Genomic DNA, 17,779 nt, shown 5'->3' on the forward strand with positions numbered 1-17,779 from the left:
GGCAACTCACAAGTTCTTTCTTGTCGGGGCTGTCAGACATTATTTAAGCTCATTTTGTGTCTTATCAAAACTTCCAGTGTGTTAGCATGTACGTGTGGAAAGGCTGAGATAGAGGAAACAAGAGAGGAAATGAGTGATCAGCGTGTGAGATATTGTACCCTTGAGTCATGACTGACATTCATGCTTTGCTTGATGTATATGTGCCTGAGAGACATTGAGATCAAACAATGTTCACTGAGGATGTTGCGCAGGAATGCAGCTTTGAGCTCCATCAATCCCTCCTGCCATGTCTGTTCCTCTCTCACACACGCACACACACACACAGGTAGCATTCTCTATTTCCTGCTCTGGTGTTAATTACAGGGACAGATAAAGCCCTGCCTTAGCAACGTATGCCTCTGCATGTGAAATACACCTGTGTGTCAGTGGATCAAAGCTGCCATCCTCTAAGGTGGAATTATTATTCAAAGAGAGGATGTAAATTAAACAGTACTCCGGTGTCATCTATCTCTCTGTTTCTCTCCCTTGCTCTCTTTCACACACACACACACACACACACACACACACACACCTGCATAATGCTGTCATTCCACATGCTTTGATGGTGCAAGTAGGTGTGTTTGACAGGAAACAAGGGCTGGGTTGAGGCATGTGGTGAAACACTAGAGCACGCACGGCATACATATGGAATAAAAAAGGAGAAAGGCACTGTTCACAGTTGTAGCTGGCAGCCATACCTAGATCGAGCTTTTGAGCATGTGGGTGTGTGCACGCCCGTGGGTCCGTAAATGCACACGGGTGTCAAAATGTCTGTGTGTGGCTTCTCCGTTTGCAGCTGTGGGATCAAGCCAAAACTGGGAGCTCGATGTGGGTAAACTGTGATTTGGCTATCTCTCTTCCTGGGGGAGATAAATCCTAGCCATGCTGGTGTGTCAGCCACTCAGTAATTACTTCATCCTGTCACGACTGTCTGAGAATGCAAGCCAGTGGGAACTTGCACTGTCGCTCTTTCATTGACACAAGGGAAAAACAGTCAGCATCTCCTTTATATGGCTCAGTGGGAGCTTTAGGAGCGTTAGTCATCAGATGAAAAGAAAGGAATTGAATTTAGCTCAAAAAGTTTTACATCTGTGAATTTACTACCTGTTATATCAGCTAGTAAAGTTGTCATTGATGTGTTTAACCCTGTATCCTCCTGTTGATTTTAATAACATCATTCCAGGCTGTCTGATGTCAAACTGTAAAATAAGTCTGAAGTGAATCATGTTTTTGTGATCCAGATGTAAGCAACCCAAGGAATTCTTTACTTGCAATCTCAAATCTTTCACTAGATGTCCTCATAGCATCAACTGCTTTGGGGCATGTTGTTGGTCTAATTTGTGTAATCTGGTCCGACCTGTGAGTTATGAATAAGGCACAAATAATGCATAACATGACTCTCTTGTGCCGTGTGATCGGAAGTAACCTGTGCAGATGATTTGCACCTGCAGGCACTTTGGCAAGATTTTTGCAGAAATTGCTATATCATGTGAATCATATGTAATTGTTGTGTTTTTCCATGACCTGAATAGACAGTGATTTCCTGGCTGCACATGCTCTAAAGAGGAATACAAATCTATAGAACATATATGTAGGACTTAAAGATTTGGTTAGTTGCTGCTAGGTGTTTATATTTACTTACGACTTAATTGTTCCCAGCTTGTTATGGCCTGGAATGCTTTGATTATAGCCATTTAGGGAGGAAGAGTGGCGTTTGGATATCTTTTGACACAGGAAGCGCGAGCAAGAGAATGTCATTCATTGCTCTCCTCCTGCTCCCGGTTTAACAAAAAGAGGGGAGAGAGGGGAAAAACGAGCGGGGCGCAGGGAGGAGCTGACAGGGCTACGGCAAACACAAAGAATGGCTGCGGCAGTGCACCCCTGCTGTCCCCACTCTGCAGAAACAACACACTAAAAAATGAGGGAATCAGTTGTTTACTTTGAGGGTTTCTTTTCCAAATGTCAAGACATAAATGATGAGGTAGACAGGGGCAGCTCTGTCAGGTAGGGGCTCTCCCACTCCTCCCTTTTTTTGCTCTTCCGGTCTGTGTTTTGGCATCAGAAAGAGCAAAGGAAAAGCAAAGCCCTGAAAGGATTTCCTCAGTGTTGACTGTGGATGATCCTCATGGCTCCTGCATGCTAAAGCTGGGCAGGGCAGGGCCCGCAAAACTCAAAGCCCTGGGGAAATGAAAAACATTAGAGGGGTTAGGATATAGACCTAAATCTTCTCCGAGAGGTTTGCTTTTGAAAAAGATATCTTAAGACAAACATGCTTTTTGCTCTATTCTCTTGACAGAATATCGAATGTTTTTAGACTCAACTTGACAGCTAAATTGTGCGGTCGAGAGTTCATCTTGCTTTCACTGTTTTGGAGGGGAGGGAGTAAGTTTTGCTGGAGCTAAGGAATGGTGCATGGCTGTAAGTGGGTGGTTTGGGTTGTGCAGTGTGGGAGGCCAGGCCCCAGTGCAAATTAAAGACTTCTCTGTGAAAGTCCCAGACTCAGCTACAGTAATATGTGTGTGTGTGTATGTGTGTCTAAGTGACTGAGCTTGTGTGCAAGCGTCCGGCGGGGAAGAGACCCAGCCCTCTTTTTTTTTCCTTTTTTTTTTTTTTTAACCAGTCATTAAAAATAAGCCACAACTCACCCGTGGTACACACTGAGAGACAGCAAGAGGGAAAGAAAGAATGCATCTCCTCTTTCTCCCTTTCTTTGAGCTTTGCTGCTTCACTAACCAAGTAAAACGGGGAGGAAAAAGGGAGGAAGGGGAGGCTGTGTTCAAGGGGACTGATTCCACTCAGAGGTTTTTAAGACGCACACTCAGACCCCCCTCCCCCGTATAAAGACTAGCAGGAGTTTTTTTTTTGTCCAGGAGGGGAGAGAGAGAGAGAGAGAGAGAAAGAGATGAATGGGGAAAGGAATGCAGGAGACAAACGAGTGCTCTCGGCAGGAGAGTGGGAATGTTGGAGAGACCATTGTTCCTCCCCCACAAGATTCTGCGGGGAGTGGATGTAAACACACAGGAAGAGAGGGAAGAGGGGTGTGAAAAATCACACCTGAGAGACAGATACAGCTCTGTAGCATCTTCTCGGATATTCATATTAACAGTCTGCATTGCACACTACTATGGATGCACACCCAGTTGCACACACATGTAGCCCAGTGCCTATAGCTACCATCTCGTCTTTCGCTCCACCCCTTCAACAGGATGTATAGGGTCAGAGGGTCAGGACTGGAAACCACAAAAGACAGTATGCGTCAGTGTAGCCTGGTTGTTGTTCCAAATCTCCCCTTAGCCCCTCGTGTGCCTCCTACCTTTCTGTCTCCCCCTCTTCTTTCTCTCATTTTCCTCTTTCTCTCACATAACTTTCCGTTTCTGTCTCTTGGTCCTCCCCCGCCTGCACTGTTAGCCTCTCCTATAGGAGACATAGTGAGCCTGACGTTTGGTTGTGGGCCCAGATGGCTTTAGCATGCCTCTGGCAGTGGATTAAGCCACCAGTGTCTCCTTTCCCTTCCATGTGCAAGTGGTCAGGACAAAGAACGTCAAACAGGGGAAAGGGGGAAGGAATGCGAGGAAAAACCCCAGGACTGTGAAACAACACACGACGCTGATGTTTCATGGCATTCCTGTAAAAGTAAATGCTTGTAAAAAAAAACTGCCAGCCAGCGTTCCTGTTACTTTTCGTGCCCACTTGTTTTATGAATCAAGTTATGACTTTTTGCCTGTTGGAGTTAATCACCAGATTGTTTGCAGTATTCAAACCGTGCCTTTTTTTTCTAAGGTGAAAGAAGAAGTGAACTTTTGACCACATTCTGCTGCATTTATATGTAAATAGCAGCTGCAGCAAGCAGTGATCCCTCATGTAATGACATGACATCGGCATTGTGTTTCAGCCCTCTCAGTTAGGCTGATTCTTGTGTGTCTGTGTGTCAGTCTCTTGTCTTTTGTCTATCTGACTGAGAGTTTGCTATTTTGTCCCAGTGTCGATTACTCCCCAGCCTTGTGGTCATGTTTTCCTGTGCTCACAGACTTTTAGTTCTTCTGGACAGTCTGTCATGTTTTATCTGGGAACTTGGAGACAGTGTGGTGGCAACATTGCTGTGTTGTTGTGGGTATTTTTAGTTTAGCGGACACTGGCCTAAGTGGCCTGTATTATCCACTTAGCAACACCAAATGCCACCATCTAGACTCTGTCCACTTATTTTCTTTCACTCTGTATTTACCATTGTGTGCCTGATTTGAAAAAGTTACATGTTCTTTAGATTTATATGAGCCTAGTCATCACTCAATCACGAATCCAGTTTTACTGAATGACTAACCGATTTCCTTCAGCTACTTGATTCTGCTAGGACTTGTTACAGCTGCCATGCTGTCATTGCCAGCACATGCGATTTGTCACTCCTCACAGAGAGCCAGTCTACTCTTAAAGTCTCAGTCAGTCCATGAGCAATGCTGTGGGAAATGAGTGCAGTGAAAGCATGCGTGAGATGTGTGGGCGTGTTAGCTTTAGCGTTAGAGCTAATGCTCAGGTTTATGCCCCACAAAGCAGCTGGAATGTACAGGAACTGAAGGAAATGGCACGGCAAACTTATCCTCTGCCCTATCCCCCTTTCTCGCCTCCTTTTTCTCACTTCTGTTATTCTTTCTTTATCTCTCCTCCAATCTTCTCCTTCTTACCTTTATATTGAGTGACTGTGCTCTTTCAACCCCCTGCAGGCAGGTCTTTTGGACAGAAACAAAAGACTGATGTGTCTCTTCATGTGGTTGTGCACTAGCCAGGGTAAAGCCCTTGCCAAGGAGCTGTGGAGAACAATGGAAATGGCCTGAAGCCGTCATAGGGCAGGTCTAATGAGAAACCCCCTTCATGTAAGAAAAATCTCCATGTGATTAGCCCAAATGGTTCAGTACAATACAGGTTGGAACTTTTAGAATAACATATTTATACCAAAACCTCTATGATTATACCTGACAAGCTGGAAACAAATGTCATCTAACTAGTATTTACAGTGTTGATGTTGACAGTTGTTATAGTAAATGTTAGTTATTTGGGGATTTTAGGTGGATATAAAACAATCAGCTGCATATTTCAGGACTGATGTTACTTTTTACCCTACAGGGTTATTTCTAAAATATTGTTCCAACTGATAAATACAGTATGAGTCTGCAAAATGTTGACAAATGATATGGCTTAGTAAAGCATTAAAAGTAAATGAGGGCTTGATAACACTAGCTAGAACTTGAAGTGAAAATGTTTTGAATGTACAGTGTTTCGAAAATAAACTTTTGATTTTTATTTCTCCACCCTCATTGGTTTTTAAACCCTCAGCATGTCTCTCCCTGTCTGTCATTGAGTGACAGGGCTGCGTTTGGCTATAAAAAAGGAATGCAGGTAACCAGGCTCTCTATTTGAACTTGGAACAACAGGAAAGTGGGTTAAGTGAAGTGAATCTATTGCCTAACAGGGAGCAGCTGCCTGCCAGATTTAGCAGTGGCTGACAGTTGTAAACACTCTCTTATCTAGTGTTTCAGGAGACATAAGCCTGCAAGAGCAGTAACCCACTGTTGACACGGGTTTCTGTCAAAAGGGGGCTCACTGAGCACACCAGTTTGGTGATAGCACTGTTGGTCTGAGCACACTAGAGGCAAATTTAACAAATGTTTTGTGCTGATATGCACACTTTGGTTTAAATTAAGAAAAAAGAAGTATTGATTTATAGTAGATTAAAGTAGTTAGTGCAGGATGTTTACAACTCTGATACCACTTGCGCTCAAAACTCCCGACACTCACACATGCTAAATATACTCCTCTAAAAGCCACTCACAGACTGCCACCTTCCCCTCATACACAGTGAGCTATTGTGTCTGAGAGAGTTCAGGCATCTGGAGAGCAGAAACCCTCTCCAGTGACCTCTGACCCCTTGTGGCTGAGAGACTGACATGGGAGCCTCTGGGAGACTTTTTTGGGTGACTCAGAAGACTTATAGAGATCTTTTTAAAGGACTATTGTATGCATTGTGTACAGAGTTTGTTGTGTCTCTACAGTATGTGATGATTATCTGTGATAAGTGATGAGTAGTAAACCTGGTATCTTAGCTTATGTTAGCATATTCACATATTTGAAACTCAAGCTTTTTGTAATTCTTTAAAAAAAATGTGTACTGTAACTTATAATAGCTTATTGGTGGCCATGTTGATTGTCATTAAGACGTGTCATGTATTGATGCATTGTTGTTCACAACAGTAGTGTAAAGTCACACGGTGTGAACCATTTAGATTATTGTCATCTACTGACAGTGTCCCAGAAACCCGGTGACAAGCCTTTTTGACACAGATCCAGGACAAACTGGTTGGTAGAGTTCAGTATTCAGTACACAAAGCTGACGCTTCAGGGCTAGAAACATTATTAAATGTCCATTTGCAACACAATCTCTCTATTTTCATATCCTGGTGTTTATGTGAATTTTAAGTTATGTTAGCTGTGATCCATTATTCCTGCTGTGTTTGCTCGGCTGGTGTTCAGGTGAGTGTCACTGCAGCTGCAGTGTACCCTGTCAAGGTAAACAAATGGCCAACAGAAGCTCCCCTCTGCTCGCTGCTGGTAAAACGCCAAGCCTCCCGGCAAACTTCATGTTGCTATGTGTCACCATGGTGACGCTATCACAAAAGACTCCAGCTGGTTCTCTGTGCGTGTCTGTGTGACAGAGAGAAAGAGAGGGAGAAAGACGGACAAATGGACAGAGAGCAAGCAGACGGAGCTGGGCAGTAACTCTGATTTACCCTCGTCCCTCCTCCTCCCCAGTCTTGTTCAGCTCTTCTTCTCTGTTCACTATTCTCTGCCCTCTCCCCTCTGGCAGACCCTCATCCCCAAACACAGTGCAGCTGGGCTCAGCTGTCAATGTTCCCCCATACTACCCGCCCCCTTTCCTGGTCTTTGTATTTGTTTGGATGGTGGTGGATTTGCCCTTGGCCCCCGCGTGGGGGAGCCCGTTCCTGTTAGCTAGCCTCTTAAACCAAACCGTCTGCTCTTTGAAGTGGCCTATCACACAGATACACAGATTGGAGATTACAAGGCAGCTGCCTGACTTCAATCTGTCCAGTAACATGAACATGGTGATTAAATAAAGGAAACAACATACACCTCTGCAGACACACAAATGGGACACAGTGATCAGCAGAGCCAAAAAAGGGGTGGTTAGCAAGTCTGTTTTTGTTCTAGAAGCTGGGGAAATGAATGGAGACCTTGCTTTGTCTCAGGGGAGGAGAGAGGGCTTTCTTTGATATTATCAAGCCAAGGGCTGGGGGGGGGAGTGCTCTGCCAAGAAGAACTGCTATTCACACCAACTTGTCGGCATGGGACTTTTGAAGCATTTGTCGGAAGGGATTTGGCAAAGAGCCACTAGAGTTTTGTCATTCACAAACTCTTCTTTGGGATGACAATGCTCGCAGCAGGCTGCACCTTCCTCTGTGAGATGAAATTCCACAACCCCATTTTCATTAAGTGAGGAAATTTGGGAATGGTATCTCTCTTGCTTTGTGATCAAAGCTCCATTAACTTGATATTATGAGGTGACAGAGAGACTTTTTTTGTGCTCGGCAGTGTCTGTCTGCGATTGGTGAAGAGCTTTCCCACATTCCTTTTAAAGGGTCTGATGGAATCCTGAGTCGCATTCCTACTTCACTCTGTCCTTGACTGTCTGTGTGTGTGGGAGGTCCAGAGCAACGTAGCTGTCTACTGCTTTCAGGGCTGCAAGCGGATCAAACTACACTCTTATCAATTCTGTGGAAACTGGAAACTTTGCTCCTGTCCTGTCGAGATAATTGTTTCATTCAGCTACTATCCCCTCACCACTGTCAGGCAGACGTAAATTAGAAGATTTATTTATTTTGGAATGAAAGGTTTTTCTGACATGGTTAATACTTTTGATGACACATCTTGGTGGCTGTCATGGGCTGGGGTCATTGTTGACAACAGTCTCTGATGGATGGAGAATATATCAGTGACAGGAAGTCTGTGGTCTCCATTGATGTGGAGAGGTTGAAACGTTAAGCTGGGTTGTGTCAATGTTATTTGTGAGCCTCCATGCCTGCGTGTGCATGTCTGCAGGCCTGTGTGCGCATACATGTATGCGTGGGCATGTTCCAGCTCTTGAGTGTGTTTACTTAACCTGTCTCGGCATTCAAAACCCCTGTCATTCTCCAGTGTGTCTGGCTCTCACAGTGACAGCTAGGTGGGACACAGTGCGTCGTCTCCCGTTTCATGCAGTGTTTTATTGAGCGGATGAAAACTCTCTGTTCTTTAACCCTTCTCTGGGCCTGGAGGAAGCACGCACATACACATACATACAGTCATCCAACATGCACAGACTCTCTTACACACACATGTGTGACTTTTAGATGACTTCAGGGGATAGAAGCTCTGAAAGGGGCTGACATTCTATCCTTTGAACCTCCACGGCTGATAGGGGCAGGACCTCGCCCTCTCCCTCTGTGTGAGTGCATATGTGTGTTCAGTGTGCGGTTTTTGTTCTCTTGTGGGTCTGTACTCGTTGACCTTTCCAAAGATTAGCCCTGGATGTCGATCATATTCCCTAGACATCTGTGAAAAGTCGAGACAGTGTTGCATATCGTGGCATGCTCAGACTTTTCTGCCTGAAATGGCTTTGGCAGTAATTCTTACATATACAGTATCTCTCAGAAGAAATATATATATATGACATTTAGCTGTACAAGTACATACAGTTAGTCATTTTCTCTCCTCTTTCTTGTGGTTTGTTACACCAACATCAAAGACTCTTTTAAACAACTGTGATCTCATCTCAACACAGCATTCATCCCGTCCAAGGACTTTCCAGCTTGTCAAAACTTAACTTAAATCTTGTCTGGGATCATCCAATCACGTCTACTGGGGCAGGAGGGAGGTAGGAAGGCGGGAGGAGGGCGGTGGATGACTCTGACAAACCAAGTAGATGAAGTCAGCCCTCTGTTCAACTCCAATATGTAAAGGCCTCTCCAGAGCTGTCAGTGAGATGACAAGACACAAAGGCAAACAACATTGCGCTGTAATAGTTTTAGACATGGCTGCTCGTGCTGGGTGTGGTTGGCAACAGTTGTCTGCCGCACACAGAGCAGTGATCTCGCCACAGTAGGATGTTTGTCTTTTGTAGGGATTAAAGGGATCCAGGAAACCTGCTGTCCTAGTTTTGCGGCAGAGCGGAGACAGCGACCTAGTTCTGATGATAGCACCAGGCCAGGAAGGAGATTCCAAGGCATAATGTAGTTAGGAGGTGGCTGTTTTGTCTTTTTTTAGACAGGCTGCTTTTTGTCTGTTGGCATGTTTCTGTGCAGGCTTCTGACTAACAGTGTGTGTGAGAGGCTCCATTGTCCTGTAGCTGTAACCTGAGAGGCTGAGACAGACAAAAAAGAGAGAGAGAGCTGAATTCTATGATGCTTTTTTTAATATCTATTTGCTTGGATTTAATATAAAGCTGTGAGAGTTCACCAAGCTCTCTTGCTGTCCTCTACAATATCATTCAAATTATGTGTGCAAACAACATACAGGCACACAAGCATGCAGAGCTATATTTGGCACTATGAAATTGTTGTGGATGTGTACAGTAAGTGCACAGAGGGCTTAACCATCTAGATCAGTGGGTCAAGTGGCTGACATACTAATCCTATTACCAGACGAGGCTCTGATTTGTTAAAGTTGGCCCTAATCTACTGTCCATTTTGACTCCAACACAGAGACCTAAGACCTCTGGGTAAACTGTCAGGGTGTCAGCTGTCACCAAAATCATTTTACTCTCAGGCTGTGGATTAGTTTATCTTTGATATTTTTCCTATTATTTATGTGTTTTTTGCATTATATCCATATCTTTATTGTTGTACTTTAACACTCTTTAACTTACTCACAAATGTTTACCTATGAATTTCTACTATTTACATTGTAGTGCTGTGATTGTGGTTGTTATTTTTTTTAACTTATCTTATTCATATATAGATTTTCTTTGCTGTATTGTAATTATTTGTTGCTGTGTCAACACAATTTGCCAGGAAATTGCAAGGAACATTAAATAGGTGCCCCAGTAATTTAGTATAGCACCTCTATAACGTTCAGTTTGTAACATAGCCATTCTGTTAAAAACTTTAAGTCTTTTATGCCATGTTAGCCAAAAGGTTACTGTGCCTTTGTTGAAAGACATGCCTGTCTTTGTCTCCCCTTGTTTGCTATCGGCCTATTCGTGTATAACTGATCACCAGGTGCCAAAAAAATCCTCTTTAAGTCTCAAGCCCCTGCCGACATACCCTGATGATGTCATCTGGGTTGTCACATTTGACAATGCTCTCTCCAGAGCCACAGGAGACATTATACAATTGTTTTCACATGCTGGGTAGTACACTTTGAAATGAGTATGTTTAAAATTCATAGAATAGGCCTTTACATTTTTAACTTATCATCTTTGACTTAAAACGTTTTTGTTTTTTGATGTTGTATACATTTGTTTTGTGACTATTTGCAATATCTCTTACCCTGTTTCCTTACTGTAGTGTCATCATGCATCACCACTTACAAGAAAACGCCACCACCAGTCCCACCACGGACCACTCCATCCAAACCCTTCATATCCATCACGGCACAGAGCAGCACTGAGTCTGCCCAGGATGCTTACATGGACGGGGGCTCTGGCCCACGGACGGGTATCAGCTCCCAGCCAGGCCTGTCCAACTCCACGGAGAGCATTGACAGCATGAAAGCCCTGACAGCAGCCATAGAGGCAGCTAATGCTCAGGTGCACGGTCCTGCCAGTCAGCACGTTACCAACAGCACCATCACCATCACTGCCACTGCCACCACTTCCGCCGTTGCGCACGTCTCCGCCGACAGCAAAGCGCAGAGGGAAGCGCTCCGCAAGTGCCTCTCCATAGGGATCCAGGTTTGTGAATGAGTCCTCCTGTTGAAGTTGTAAAATGAAACTTGGACATGCAGTTTGAGAGTTTCTCTCCTCCTCTTAGGTGGACCCAGAGGAAGGAGGGCCGACAGAGGAGCAGTCCAAATTCCAGTCGATCGGAATTCAGGTGGAGGATGAACGATGGTAAGTACAGAGACAAAGAAAGAAAGAGCAAGCGGTTGCACAAGTGAAACTGGATAAGTCTGATGGGAGGGATGTGGGAGAGATAGAATGAACAGGAAGAGGACTTATGAAAACAGAGAGAGGTTTGTTATGTGCAGTACAAGCTTTCGCCCCCCTGCACTGGCTTACCCACAGCAGCTGTCCCCAGTTCAGGGGAGGTTGGCGTCAGAGCCCCCTCAGCCAGGGGCCCAAAGTGACAGCTGGGCCAGAGGATGTGGTGCAGGGAGCTGGGAAGGTGGAGGGGGTGAGTTGACAGCCATCTGTTGCTCCAGTCATTGTGATTCAGGCTACTTTGAGGTTGTGTGTTTGTGTATGTGTGGGAGGGAGAGTGAGAGAAGGGGAGGGAGTTTTATTGAGTTTGTTTAGTTCTGCGAGTACTGAGAGACTGCTGTGCTGTCAGATACAGCCTCTTGGTCTGTAACATGTTCCCAGTTTGAGGAGAAGCAGCCTAGTGTGCATGCTGTTTCATTAGCTCACTGACTCACCAGGCTTATCAAGGCCTCTGGCGGGACACACAGGCATTTATGACTGCTTTGTCTGCAATGTCTGCTTTCACTCAAGCTCCCAAAACAGTGACTTTCTGTTTGGTGAAGGAAGTTGACAACTTTAGCCACTGTTTTTTTTTTCATGCTGTAGCCAAGGCATGCTTCAAGAATTCAAAGAGACATCACCATTTTAATCAAAGGTCACAGTGAGGGCTGAGTCCAAGACTTCAAAACAGACACACTTTTACAGTGTCAGGGAATGTGTGGGACTTTCTGAAAGAGGAGGTCTCAGCTGACTGACCGAGCTCTGTGTTCCCTGAGTTGCCAAGCCAAATATTAACTCATCTAGACACTTTCTAGTTTGCCGAGGCTTGGATGTTACGCAGCACTGCAGCCTGTGCATTTCTCTGGTTAATGTTTGGAGTAGGTGGGGGTGTGTTTTTGCTGGTGCGTGTTTGGTTATTTACCTGTTGGCATGCATCTGTGTGTGTTGGTCCGTGTGTTTGTGTGTTTGTACCTGGGAGGTCTGGGCATGTTGCCCCCTACATTAGATTCCCAGACAGTGACAGTGCCAAACTCCTACGGTGTAGCTCCAGTGCTCGAACCCTTATTTTTGGCTGCGTGTGTGAGAGAGTCTGTGTCTTTAAGTGCAGCAGTCGCAGGTCATAACCTCACCTAGCTGTTTGAACTATGATTAAGTGAGAGGGAGTGGAAGTATCACAAATTATTTGGTACAGGAAGAGAGCTGTTAAAGAGACGAAAACAACAAACAACATGCCGGTCTCTACACAGACTTCTTTCTACACTGAAATGTTGTGAGATGAAACAGATTTTTATTCATGTTTATTGGCCCAGTGTGTCAGCTTTTAAAGTGTTTAAATTAAATTATTCTCATTTACTTTATGATAGTGCACTTAAACAATTTAGAAAACTGTAAGGATCAGGTTTAAATTTTCAGGTGAAGCAACAATCAATACATTTAAATTCTATTATACAGATGAAAAAAGAATTTGACATTTTAATTGATGGACTTTTAGGGTTTTGCGAGTTTAGGATTTGTGGTTGGTGATCAACCAGGTGGTTTTGCAGTCACAGGGGAAGTGAAGAATTGCACATAAACCTAGTGACATATGCACAACCATCTTGAAAACCAACTTAAGGGACAGCTAGACCTCCCTGACTTTTTGTTTTTGTCCTAACTGGCTGAAGGCCTGTCATTACTGGCACAAGAAAAACAAACAAGGAAAAGCCTCAGGTGCAAATGCAACTTGGAGATGTCCATTTTTAGTGCACAATAGCATGGCTATTCTTGTCACTACACACCTTTTTCTACTTGTTCTTTTCTATATTCAAATAAGACACCAGGCTGTTTTTCTTTATGGACGCCTCAGTATTTCCTCATGTCTGTGGTTTAAACCACGAGACAAAAAAAGAAGACTTAAAACAAGAAACCTAGAGCTAAAGAGGCCTTCTGAAGGCGGCAGCATATGGTATGCAAGGTTCTACCTCTGTTGTGATTTACAACAGTCGTTTCGTCGTGTTCACCACATGAATCTAATAAGAACGTGGAATTTCTGCGTTTTTACTCTTGCTCTTTTTTTCTCCCTGCATACCTTCCTCATTTCTCTGTTAATGTCCTTCCTTGTTCTTTTACCGTCTGTCTATTGATATGTCTGGCTGTCTGTCTGTCTCTCTCTCTCACTCTGTCTGGGCTGTGTTTGGCCTTGCCCGTCTCTGCCCCTGCAGGAAGTTGTTAGCAGGCTGATAGAAAGCAGGCTGAGGTCATTAGAACTGAACACCTGCTCGGAGGAGTTACTCTTTAACTGCTCTTCACACTCACTCAAACACTTACAGGCTGCTGGCGCATACACATAAAGCACATTCGCGCTCTGTTTGATCTCGCCGAAGCCACTCCCTTTCTCCTGCTCACTCTGTTTCTCTGTGTTCAGGGAAGAGGAGAGATGAATGAGAAAAAGGGGAGGTAGAGATGAATGGGAAGCTTCGAGGAGGAGTGTACATCCGAAGATGGGCCGAGGCGGACATGATGGAGCTGTGAACATTTGTGTGTGTCATGTCGAGGGCAGGTCAAGCTGAGGTTCCTCTGGGAGAGGATGGTGGGCATGTTCATATCAGAATTAAACTAACAGGCTGGCCATACAACTTATATTCTGGTTCTGCAAAGTTGTGACTAGTTTGCAGTCTATGATAACGGAGGTATCAAATATGTAAGCTCAGACATGGAAATAGTAATATAGGGCATGATTTCTAAAGTTTACATGAGGACAATCTGTACGTATAAAGTTGAAATGTATTTTATTCTTTTTTTATTTGCTCTTTGTTTGTATCTATGGAACTCCTGTCCTTGTGGGCTCTTAAATCAAAGTGGTCTCACTTGTTTTTCTAATTGGCTCAGTGAGCAGTGCTCTAGTGCATTTTTCTAAGCATTAAATAAAAGATGCTTTGAGTTGTTATCGGGCAGTCATTAGACTTCTGGCTTGTCCAATCACTGTGCCGTTAGCTGGCCAGTTTCCCCCTTAATACCCATGTCCCTCTGGCGTCCCATTCATTACTGGGGTGGTGAGCTTCTCTGTAGAACATAGCCAAATGTGTGTGTGTGTGTGGGTTGATTTAATCTTTACACATAAGTGTGTGTGTGTGTGTGTGTGTGTGTGTGTGTGTGTGTGTGTGTGTGCGTGTGTGTGTGTGCTGTTGCACATTATGTGGAGGGACTTGGCAAAGGCTGCCTGACAGCGGCACAAAGTCTCTGAGCCAAATACGACATGGCACACCCAGCTGTAGAGAAGGTTCCCAGGTGTGTGTGTGTGTGTGTGTGTGTGTGTGTGCGAGTGTGTTGGTGTGCTTGTACTAATTGTGTATGGGCATCGGCCCCAAAGCAAGGTTTGTTGTGTGACACAGTCTGTTGCTTCTGAATGAACCAGGTGACAAAACACACATGCACACACACACACACACACGCGCACACACACACACACACACACACACACACACAATACGTTCCGCAGTACAAAAGCTATTCATCACTATCGGTGATGATATTGTTGTGATCATTTAAATTTTTCATACTGGGAGCACCTCCAAGAACCGTGTGTAAACAGTATTATCACAATTACTGCTAAAAGGGGACACTGATGTGGTATTACTATACACAGTAAGTGTGTAATTAATCACTAAATAAAATCTGATCTATAACAAGAGGAAAATGAACAATACCTTTTTGTTCTTCGCCTAATCTTAATTTCACCATCTCTCCCAGTTACCGCAGAATGACCCGTTCCAACAGCGTGACCACCGCTGTGCAGGCTGACCTTGATGACCCCACAATCGGCCCAGAGCTGCCGCCACGACACTGTGCCACCATGCCACGCCAGCACTCCCGTGATGCTGCTACTTCCACTGTCAGCATCCAGGGCTCGGGGAACCACTACCACGCATGCACCGCAGATGACTACGGGGAGGTGGGGTTCGACCCATCTATCCTGCCCCCTCCAGATCCCTGGATGGACAGCGTGGCCGAGCCAGCAGCGGACGCTTTGGAGGCTGTCGGCCGCTCAGTGTGCCCCCGTGACGGACGTTGGTTCCTCAAGTTGCTGCAGGCTGAGACGGAACGTATGGAGGGCTGGTGTAGACAGATGGAGAAGGATGAGATGGAGAATGAGCTGCCTGAGGAGAGTAAGTTGAGTCATTGTTTACATGCCATAGAGACAAGATAGTCTGCTGAACACTAATGTTAAATTTACTTCTTGTCCTCTTTCTCTCAAGTTTTAGTTTCTCCTCTCTTCTCCTCTTCTTTTCTCTCCCTTCATGGTATTCATGGCATTGGACCACAATAGCTGCTTGTTCCTGTCTCAGGCTCTCTGGCCTCCGCAGACATACCGTGCATACTTATCAATAGGCCGCTGCTGGCCTCAGTCAGAACATCTGTCCTCTAAACACACTATAATGATCCCTCACACAAACGCTCAGTGAGGGGATTTCTCTCAGTGCTGCTTCGAAGCAACTATTTTATCTTGACGTAACACACATACACGCACAGCAGTGCATGTCTGTATACACCCATCTAAATGTGTTAGGCAGATACACTCACATGCACATACCAGACTGAGCAAACAAGCCTTTGGCAGTAGGCGCTGTCTGCCCTTACTGTGCAGCTGATTTCAGTGCTTACTGAAAATGTCATTGCTTATGCAGCTAGTGTGCTGTTATGGTTTCAGGCAAGAGATTCTCTCACAGAACGTGCAGAACAGGGAGGCTGTCTCAAGGTTATGTTTTCCCAGATCCCACGCTACCATGCGCACACACTCACACATGTACTCACGTATCCTGAAGGGGGTCGAAGATTTGCGTCTGTAGTGCAGATTCATTACTCCCCCTCTCAGTTTCTGGTCCCATTTATTCATGTCGAGAAATGTGTTCATTGACAGTTCCTCTCCGTAGGGATATGTGAGTCAATAGCCCTGACCAGTGGAGTGGGGTTTTGAAGCATAACCTTGTTTATCTAACATATCATGCCATTGTGAGGGAAGTACAAAGGCATATCACAGTTGACAAATGCATTCTAAGAACCATGCTCTAATTTTTTTAGTTCATTTTTATACATGACAACAACATAAATGTATTTAATACTGTGTTCAAATATACATTTTCAATTGTGTGTTCGTGTTGGGTTTTATTTGGAATATCAGTGAATTTCAGAAATTATTTTATGTCCCTGAATGATTTCTGTCCCTGAGAGGCAAAGATAAAAGAGGATCCTAGCTCATACTTCTCTCCTCTGTTGCATTGCTAATGCATTCTCTCTGTTAGCGGTGCAACATGCCTGCAGTATGCGGTGCTGTGAGTAATTGCATTGTGTATTGTGTACGTGTGTGTGTGTGTGTGTTTGCGCGTGTGCATGTATGTACGTCTGTGTTTTTCTGCAGTCCTGGGGAAGATCCGCAGTGCAGTGGGGAGTGCCCAGCTGCTGATGTCCCAGAAGTTCCAGCAGTTCCGGGAGCTGTGTGAGGAGAATCTGGTATGTGTCACTTCATCCTCTGCATGCTCTCCCACCCCTACCCACCCCCCAACACTGACATCATCCTGCACAAATCATCCTCACAGGCCATGCCAGCGCTCATTTACTATGCATCTAGTGTAGAGACTGTGCATCTGCACACCCTTACTGTCTTACACATACAAAAAATAGAACTTGTTGTGTGAAAACCAGGGTGTGATGAACAGGGATTTTTAGATGCTGAAACCATCATACACATTTCTGACTGAAACAGCCAAAAGGTTTTTGTGTAAATATTCATTGTTATTGTATTTCTATTTGCATGTCAAAATATTATAAGTACCTGTGCTGCATCATACACTCATTTTATTTTAATAATGCAATTTAAAAACTGATAGATTCTGCGTTTAAATTAAAAGTTAAACTAGACATTACTTATTTATGAATTGGAAACTCTCTATAGTGTTCATGCAGCAGTGGACCACATAACTGACAATAAATGAAAGATGAGTACTTAACAGACAGATTGACAAAATATTTGTTTAGTTTCAACACAGTGCACATATGATTAAAAACAAAAGGTAATTAATAAGTCAAAAACATATGCTGGACACCGCTAAACATTAGACAACCTTAATGCTCACATATATTTGCTGAATGCCGCCTGATTTATAAGAAATATGCGTTGCTGTTAGTGTTATTACTTGCAATTCCAAATAACTTGTGCCTCAAAAATACATTTAACTTATAAGCTATGATTCTGTGTAGCTGCCATTACACTGAATTATCATATAGCAGCAATATCTTACAAAAATGTCTGATAAGCATATAAACAAGATGTGTTTTGTATGTGTGTGTTCATGTGTACGTGTGTATGTATGCAATTTTTGTGTATCAGAACCCAAATGCACACCCGCGGCCCATCTCCCAGGACCTCGCAGGTTTCTGGGACATGCTCCAGCTGTCTATCGAGAACATTAGCCTGAAGTTTGATGAACTCCACCAACTCAAAGCCAACAACTGGAAACCTCTGACCCCCCCAGAAATTCAGGTGCAGACACACTTGGCAAATATCAGATTTATTCAGCTTCATTTTTCAAAAGATCCAATTCA

General features: G+C 44.2%; 1 protein-coding gene across 3 annotated transcripts in view; it reads left to right on the top strand.

Moving 5' to 3' along the window:
* Positions 1-17,779, top strand: part of LOC128382424 (disks large-associated protein 1-like) — a 94,308-nt gene that overhangs the window by 75,192 nt on the left and 1,337 nt on the right. For all 3 annotated transcript variants that reach the window (XM_053342410.1, XM_053342411.1, XM_053342412.1), the window contains exons 7-11: positions 10,587-10,972; positions 11,052-11,131; positions 14,930-15,345; positions 16,596-16,687; positions 17,565-17,717. In XM_053342410.1, the coding sequence (XP_053198385.1) occupies positions 10,587-10,972; positions 11,052-11,131; positions 14,930-15,345; positions 16,596-16,687; positions 17,565-17,717 (1,127 nt within the window). The remainder of the gene's footprint in view (positions 1-10,586; positions 10,973-11,051; positions 11,132-14,929; positions 15,346-16,595; positions 16,688-17,564; positions 17,718-17,779) is intronic.

This window comes from Scomber japonicus, chromosome 21 (genome assembly GCF_027409825.1).
Source record: "Scomber japonicus isolate fScoJap1 chromosome 21, fScoJap1.pri, whole genome shotgun sequence".
Taxonomy (NCBI): domain Eukaryota; kingdom Metazoa; phylum Chordata; class Actinopteri; order Scombriformes; family Scombridae; genus Scomber; species Scomber japonicus.